The sequence below is a fragment of the Trypanosoma conorhini genome (assembly GCF_003719485.1).
Source record: "Trypanosoma conorhini strain 025E chromosome Unknown Tco_14.4_contig_00232, whole genome shotgun sequence".
Taxonomy (NCBI): Eukaryota; Euglenozoa; class Kinetoplastea; order Trypanosomatida; family Trypanosomatidae; genus Trypanosoma; species Trypanosoma conorhini.
Window position 1 is genome coordinate 19,014 of NW_021704319.1, and position 7,253 is coordinate 26,266.

General features: G+C 58.8%; 5 protein-coding genes across 5 annotated transcripts, besides 2 other annotated features; 4 read left to right on the top strand and 1 right to left on the bottom strand.

Annotated features, from left to right (window-relative positions):
• Positions 1-515: 515 nt before the first annotated feature.
• On the top strand, positions 516-1,625 carry Tco025E_04513 (ubiquitin hydrolase; the record flags this gene model as incomplete). Its single annotated transcript, XM_029371423.1, has 1 exon — positions 516-1,625. One exon carries the CDS (start codon positions 516-518, stop codon positions 1,623-1,625), a length of 1,110 nt encoding a protein of 369 aa, XP_029228481.1.
• A 302-nt stretch (positions 1,626-1,927) lies between these two features.
• Positions 1,928-1,971: a microsatellite.
• A 373-nt stretch (positions 1,972-2,344) lies between these two features.
• On the bottom strand, positions 2,345-3,073 carry Tco025E_04514 (uncharacterized protein; the record flags this gene model as incomplete). The annotated part of the gene is made up of 1 exon (XM_029371424.1): positions 2,345-3,073. One exon carries the CDS (start codon positions 3,071-3,073, stop codon positions 2,345-2,347), a length of 729 nt encoding a protein of 242 aa, XP_029228482.1.
• Positions 3,074-3,196: 123 nt separating this feature from the next.
• Positions 3,197-3,625, top strand: Tco025E_04515 (uncharacterized protein; the record flags this gene model as incomplete). The annotated part of the gene is made up of 1 exon (XM_029371425.1): positions 3,197-3,625. One exon carries the CDS (start codon positions 3,197-3,199, stop codon positions 3,623-3,625), a length of 429 nt encoding a protein of 142 aa, XP_029228483.1.
• A 646-nt stretch (positions 3,626-4,271) lies between these two features.
• Tco025E_04516 (uncharacterized protein) lies at positions 4,272-4,697 on the top strand (the record flags this gene model as incomplete). The annotated part of the gene is made up of 1 exon (XM_029371426.1): positions 4,272-4,697. One exon carries the CDS (start codon positions 4,272-4,274, stop codon positions 4,695-4,697), a length of 426 nt encoding a protein of 141 aa, XP_029228484.1.
• A 19-nt stretch (positions 4,698-4,716) lies between these two features.
• Positions 4,717-4,736: a microsatellite.
• A 143-nt stretch (positions 4,737-4,879) lies between these two features.
• On the top strand, positions 4,880-5,287 carry Tco025E_04517 (uncharacterized protein; the record flags this gene model as incomplete). The annotated part of the gene is made up of 1 exon (XM_029371427.1): positions 4,880-5,287. One exon carries the CDS (start codon positions 4,880-4,882, stop codon positions 5,285-5,287), a length of 408 nt encoding a protein of 135 aa, XP_029228485.1.
• Between the last annotated feature and the right edge of the window lie 1,966 nt (positions 5,288-7,253).

The following is a 7,253-nucleotide window of genomic DNA, read 5'->3' on the forward strand; positions in this document are numbered from 1 at the left end:
CGCCACCGCGTTCCTCAGTGTTGCGTAGCAGCCCCACTGGAGGCGGCTGTGACGCCTCGCCGTGGGTCCGGAGCGAGGTGGACACGGAACTGACTCCGTGTACCTGCTTTGGCGTCCGTTTGCCAGCTCGTGGCGATGTTTATTATTGCCACGGAGCTCGTGAAGCGCATGGCCGTCGTTACCGCGGTCGGAAGGCACGCGGCGGGAAGGGGGAGGCAGGCGACGGAGAACAAGCGAGACGACGTGGACGCCGCAGTTGAATGCCGCGGGAGGCTGTAGCTTGACTTTATGAACGCTTGGGCGCCGTATAAATCTGATTGTTTGGTTTTTGATTACTTCATGTAGTTTTTATTTTTTATTGTTCTCCCTCTCTCCCTCTCTGTGTGTGTACCGCCTCCTGCAACGCAGTAGCCGTTTGAGGCGAAGGAGCTAGCGGCAGGACAGGCCACGCACACACACGCACAGGGCCACATCACCGCGCACAAATACGAGCGGCCCACACGCAGGCGCGCGGCATGGCGACGGTGAAGGTAAAGTGGGGCAGGGAGCTCCTCGAGCTCGCGGTCAGCCTGCAGAGCACGGTGGGGGAATTCAAGGCGGAGCTGCAGCGGGTGACACATGTCCCCGTGGGGCGGCAAAAACTCATGGGCGTCAAGGCGAACGCGTCCAACGACGGGGCCACGCTGTCCGAAGTCGGTGTGAGCGACGGGAAAACGCTGATGCTTCTCGGAACCGCGGCGGAGCCACCAAAAACCGACGTCCCCCCTCCACCCGCGGCAGACACGGCCCCCCACCCCGTAGCCACAATGCCTGCAGGGTTGAAAAACATTGCGAATACGTGCTACATGAACGCGGCGCTGCAACTGCTGCGACTCGTGCCGGAATTGCCGGAGCTGCTCGGGTCGCGCGGGGGCGACGCGCTGCTGCGGTCCCTCGACCAGCTGTACAAGTCGATGGACGCCAACAAGGGCCCCATCGCGCCGTTGCTCTTTTGGAACGCCCTGATCATGCAAAACCCAACCTTTGGGGAACTTGACGAGCGGGGCCTCCCGATGCAGCACGACTCGCAGGAGGTTCTCAACACAATTATTCAACGAGTCAACAATGGGATTCCCGACACACACACGCGTCTCTTTGGTGGGATGATGCGACAGACGACGGCGTGCAAGGAGACCCCAGACGATCCGCCTACCGTGCGCGACCTGCCATTCTTCATGTTGTCATGCAACATTAACGCCGAGGTGCAAATGCTGGAGACTGGCCTGGATGCCGCCTTCAACGAGACGATCCCCATCCATTCCGAGACCTTGGCGCGCGAGGCCCTGTACTCGCGCACAACCCGACTCAGCAGTTTGCCCGAGTACCTCTTTGTGCACCTCGTGCGCTTTTCGTGGAGGGCAGATACGCAAAAAAAGGCCAAGATACTGAAGCCCATCACGTTTCCGCCTGTGCTGGACGTCTTTACGCTCTGCACGGAGGAGCTAAAGGAAAGCATGCAGGAGGGACGAGGCAGGGCGTTGGCGCGCCGCGACAAGGAGCTTGAGCGTCGCCGGGATGCCAGGCAAAAGACACGCCTCGAGGAGGCCACAAAAACACGAGGAAGTGTCCACACCGGCGACGGGTGACGCAGAGGGCATTGGCAACACGAGCGGCTACTACGAACTGTGTGGGGTGATTTCCCACAAGGGTCGAAGCGCCGACAGTGGGCACTACGTCTGTTGGGGCAAACCCGCGGCCCAGTGGTTGGTCTACGACGATGAAAACGTCGCTTCCGTCACCGAGGAAGACGTCATGCGTTTGAGTGGCGTTGGGGAGGCGCACATTGCGTATGTCCTCATGTACCGCTCCAAGGACCCCCAGACAAAGGCCCCGACGCTTCCGCCGTGAATTGGCATACGCTAGTCAATGCTGTGAGGGCTGCAGGTGATGCCTGTCTGTCTGTCCCTCTGGCTGTGTGTGTGTTGTTGTTGTTTTGTGTGAGTTATCCGTGAAATGCCGGTTTTCCTGCGCCTTTGCACGCAATTACATTCTTCTTTTACTTTTTGGAGTTGCGTTCCCTTCTAGCACTGATCCCACCCTGGCCCTTGTAGCGCGCCAACGATTCGCCTCCTAGGATGACGCGGCAAAACTTTACCGCTCAGCAGCTGCGCTGAGGAAACCGATCCACGCTCGTCTCTCTGTGTTTTGCGCCATGGACGGCGGCAGTGGTGGCGGTGCGGGGACTGGGAAGGCTCGAACCAGGGATGCGCCAAGGGAGGAGAAAATCCGTTTTTTCCCAGCGTTTGCCCTCGGCACACACTCTGGGAGAGCGGGAACTTTGGGCGGCACCGAGACGGCGTTGTGCTCAGTCACTCGTGAAATGAGCATCCGTTTCCTGCTGGGCGGCGGTGTGAGTAGTGGTGCTGCGCCTGGCCCCACGGATATCCAACCGCGGAAGTGGCGGCTCTGCAACTGAGAGGCGCAGAGGCGTCTTGGAAGAGGGCATGCGCCCGTTTCCAGCCCCCGCACGGAGCCCACGACGGGTGGCCCAGTAACAGGTTCGCAAGCGGAACGTCCGCCGGGGACGATAACGCTTCTGCACCCAGCGGTGAGGGACGGCACACAAAACAAAAAGAACAAACACCGCGGAAGCAATCTGCGTCATCGTTGAATTCCGTGCCACGCAGGGGAGAAGAAGCGATGCGTCGGTCGCCGTAGAGGGGGAGGGGGGATAGCTGTCCCAACAGGGTTGCCGGCGACGACGTCCACGCGCCAGAGCAATGAAGGAAAAACTAACTTGCGTCGTGGTTTCTCCTCCTCCTCTTCCTCCTCCTTCTCGTAGCGGCGTGGATGATGGGAGCGGCGACCAAAGCGACGCACGTGTGCGAGCGTCCCTCCCGCTACCTCCGCAGCCGACGCCTCGAGCGGTCTCCGGGGCGCTGAGTGAGGCAGCGGCACCCAAAAAACCCATCGCGGCGTGATGGGCATCAAGGTGGCATGGTATGGCGAATGCTGCTCCTTCGTGCTCGCCGGCGGTTGCAGGGGAAAACGAAATCCATGGAGGCAGCCTCGCCGCGAACCCTTCCGCCGTCATCCATAGACCCTGCAAGATCCTTCCCGCGCTTTTTCACACCTGAACACTGGGAGTTCCGCTTCCGAGAGCCCGTCGACCCTCCCAGTGTTCCGCCCCCTGCAGAAGGCCAGGGCTAGTTGACGAATGTGTTCGGCATTTTCAGCAGAACATGCGCTGTCTGCAGGGGGTGGGAGTTTCAGTTCCTCTCACGTGAGAGGTCAACGCTGCGTGTTCACCTGCAAGCGGCCACTCACGTGCTGCGCGCACGGCTTCAAGAGGATGGGCGACGAGGGCCCCCAAGCAAAGAGCGGCTTGTTGCATTGCAGCGTGGGCCGCAGCGGATGCTTAGCGAGGCGGGGGAGCAGCTTCGTGCGTACCTCGCCACCGCCTCACTGGCCGAGCGAGTGCGTCACGGCAGGACTCGTGAAGTTGAGGGGCGGAGGGCCGCAGGTGCGGATGCTACAAGGGCGCGTGCAGGAGGGTGAGCAGGAGGAACACCAGCAACGGGCTCCCTTTGAAGAGCAAAGGGCGAGTGACCGTGAAAGCGCCGAACGCACGGCGACGCTTTTTTAGTGGGGGCCTGCAAAAGCAACGAGCACATTTTCTTTTTCCAAATGAAAAAGCTTCCAAAGTGAGAAGGCAGCCGCTGTGGGCGACCGCCGCCGCCTCAAGGAGGAACTCCACCCACGGCAGTGGGAACTCCGCCGCGCTGCGGAAGACAAAACAACACAAAGCAAGGGACGGATGGGGTTGGAAGAGGAGGGCGGTCGGCTGTGACGCGCTTTGGCGGCAACGGATTGGGTCCGTGCAGCCCAGCAGGCAAAGAAAAGCTGCAAGAACGCCTCAGCAACGCGGTGGACCAGGCGAGGGAAGATGCGTCACGGGAGCAGCTATACTACTGGGCTCCGAAGCAGGAGGCGCAGGGCACCCCCCACGGTCCATCGCGAGCAGCGCATTGGGAATAGAGCGAAGGATGGGACGTTGGCGAGATGAGCCAAGGCGCGAAGAACGAGCCCGCTGGGAGCGTGTTCCGCGGGAGTGGGAGGAAGCGCGGTGACGCGTTTGCCGTGCGTACGACACTTTGTCTGCCCACCTCGCTGACGCACAGGAAAAGGTGCGAAGCCTCCAGCAGTTTTATTGGCGTCTTTTTTTTTTACGAGTCGCGTGACGCAGCTGCAGCCCAATCGACAGACTCGTAAGACATTCATTGGCCACATGGATGCCAAGCGTGGCAGACTCACAGAGAAGATGCAGCAGCTGTTGGAACAGCAGGATCAGCTGCGCGGCGATGGCGCAACGCAACGCGCAGAACTGGACGCTCGTGCCACGGAGCTGCATCGGCTTCCTCTGGCGCCTTTCTAGGGAAAAGGGACGGGTGCCGGGGGAGTGCAATCGGCTCTCAAGGGAATGTAGTGCGTTGAGTGAAGGAAATGGGACCCTGACGGGAGAGCTCCTCATGTGGCACAATGCGATTCATGGGAACATGCCCAAATCGCGTCCGTCGGAACGTGGGAATCAAGTATTTGCAGTGTCCTCCTCCGGCAGACGGATCCCGCTCATTTGTTGTTGTTGCTGCTGCTTTCCGGCACTCTACTCTTCCTGCGGGGAGAGGCATCCGGCCAGTCAATTTCGTCAGGCATTTTGAAGCACAACAACGAAGTGTTTCTCTCTCTCTCTCTCTCTCGGTGTACGCATATGCCTGCTGCAAACGCCTTTTTGGCCTTCGTCGCCCACTCTCCGTCCTACTCACAAACTTTTTGTTGTTCTTGTGTTTTGTTTCCTTCTGCCCCGGCCTTGCGAAGAAGGGAGAGGGGAGCACGTGGGAGGATGCTGCGACTGGCTCCCACCGTGCTACTCTGTCAATGTAAACACGCAAAGAACCGACAGCCGCGGCGTCCGACGCACCATGCGTTGAGTAGCACCAAGTTGGGCAAGGAGCGCTTTGACCTGGCAGAGGCCCTTCGTCGTGACAGACAACGCGTAGAACGTAACCGAACGCTACCGTGGCGTGCTCGCATAAAGGAGCTTCGGTCGTTTCCATGGAAATTTTTTGTCGCCTTTATGCTGCTGTGGTCGTGGATGGGGACCTACGTGGTGCCGTATGTGAAGGGAATGCGTCCACGGGAACTCCCTTCGCTCGGGGAGGGGCGCGACATCCCGGAGGAGCTTCGGCAGCGATCCACGCCGATGCCGCTGTTTAGATACACGGTAAACAACGCCAACGTTCACAAATAGGGGAGTCTCGCTCTTTGCGGCGGAGTAATCACGCCGGGGACTACCGTGCCTGGCACGAATCTCTCTTTCGAGACACGCGGCATATGATTTATCGTCTCTGGTCCCCTATTTCTTGAGCTGCTTCACTTTCTTTTGGGGTGTCTTCTCTCTCTTGCTGTGCTATTGTGTGTGTGTGCTGCTTGACTTTGCTTCGATGCCGGCGTCGTTGTTAAGTTGACGTTATCGTCTTTCCCGACGTGGTTGACGGGGGTGGTGGCGGCCTTACGGCCGCACTTTTTTGCGGCGTTATTTTCTAATTTCCGCGGTGGGGAGCTTTTTTGCCGTAGGTCAGGAATTAATGTGAGAGGCATTCCCGCACACGATTCTGCGCGCAGGTGTGTGCGAGAGTGCCTTTATTGGTTCTGCTGTCCGTCGCTGGAGTCGTTAGTCCCACTGTGTGTGGCGAGGTCCACGCGAAGTGAGCTACGCTACAAGAACCATCTGCGCCTTTGCGTCCCCGACTGACGGCGCTCTCCCTACTCGCGCTTGGAGCTTTTTTTTTCTTTTGACCACGTTGGGGTCACCACCAGCCCGGCCTCGTCTTGGCGCACGGGGTCGTCAGGCAGGTGTGGATTGCCAGCTGCCCTCACGCGTGGGCGCGCGCTCGGCCCACACAAGGCACGGTATCTCCGCTAAGCAGCAGACACCTTTTTTTTTCTATGTATTTTCCTGTCTTTATCGGGGGGTGACGCAGTTGCCGCCTCCCGCACTGCAACGTTTAGACCTCGTCACATGGGGCAGCGGTGGGTGAGGGACGTGGTTGGGGCTTTGCCACGTTAACTTTCTCGAGTTCCCATTTTTGTCAGTGGGAGTCGTGTTGACGCTCTTTGGAGGACGTTGTGTGCCGTACACCGACGTTGGCGTCTGGCAACGACGCACATCACAAGCACCAACACAAACCAAATATGCAGACCACGACGGCGCATTAAGGGGCGCGACCTCCGTACGAAGCGTACGACGCTGTTGAGGACAAGAAGGGGACCTCTGAAAGCCGTCGCCAAGGCCATGTTTGACATGAATGTGAAAGATTTAACTGTTTTGGCCTCCTTGGCTCTCGTGTGGGGTACTTCCGCCCCGCCGCAAAACGGACAACATCACCAAAACCCACGCAACACCTCTTCTCTGCTGTTGGCGCCTCATAGACTGGCCTACAACGACTCCTTCTCTCTGCGTGTGCTCGATGGGCCAAATGGGGACTGTTTGGTGCGTATTACATGGGCGTCATTGGAATGAGCACGCCCAGCGTCGATGTGCTTTGCTCAAGCCACGGCCCTTACGACGTGCCACGTAAATTACGAAAGGGTTTATTTCTTTTCGTCTCTTGCTGCTTTGTGACTGAGTCAAGCACATTGATTGACAAAATCCAACCTGGAGGTTTTAGAACCCAACGGAAGGTGACATAGTCTTGGGGTTGAGAGCTATTCCTATTTTATTTGCTTGCGTTCCCTTTCCTAATTCACGGGGGTGCGGCGGATGCAGTGAGGTGACAATCCCACAACGACTCTTCTGTTGGGCACCGAAAGCTCTAATTGCGTTCTCCTTACCTTCAGGATTTCCAGACGCAACTCAACTGTGAGAGGTAAGACGTGTGAGAAGGCGCAAACTGCACGAGTATCGAGTTGGAAAGTATGGACGGCAAGGGAGGAAGCCCTGCACGGTGTGTATGTTCGTGTGCAGCGTGGCCTGCTGTAAATAGCTGCGACTGTCTTGTGCGGCCTTGCCCCTCCACGCTGGTGTCTCTTTGCGTGCGGGAGCGGACGTGGCTGCTGCAATGCTGCTGCTGCCGCCACTCCTCTAATTGCTGTGCGTATCTCCCTTCCCTCTCCCCTGCTGCGCTCGATTCTCTTGTAGGGGACCTAGCCGCCCCTTCCCGCGCCACTCCACATGGCCACAATGCGCTTCTGTGCACCTCTTGCCGCACTGCCCC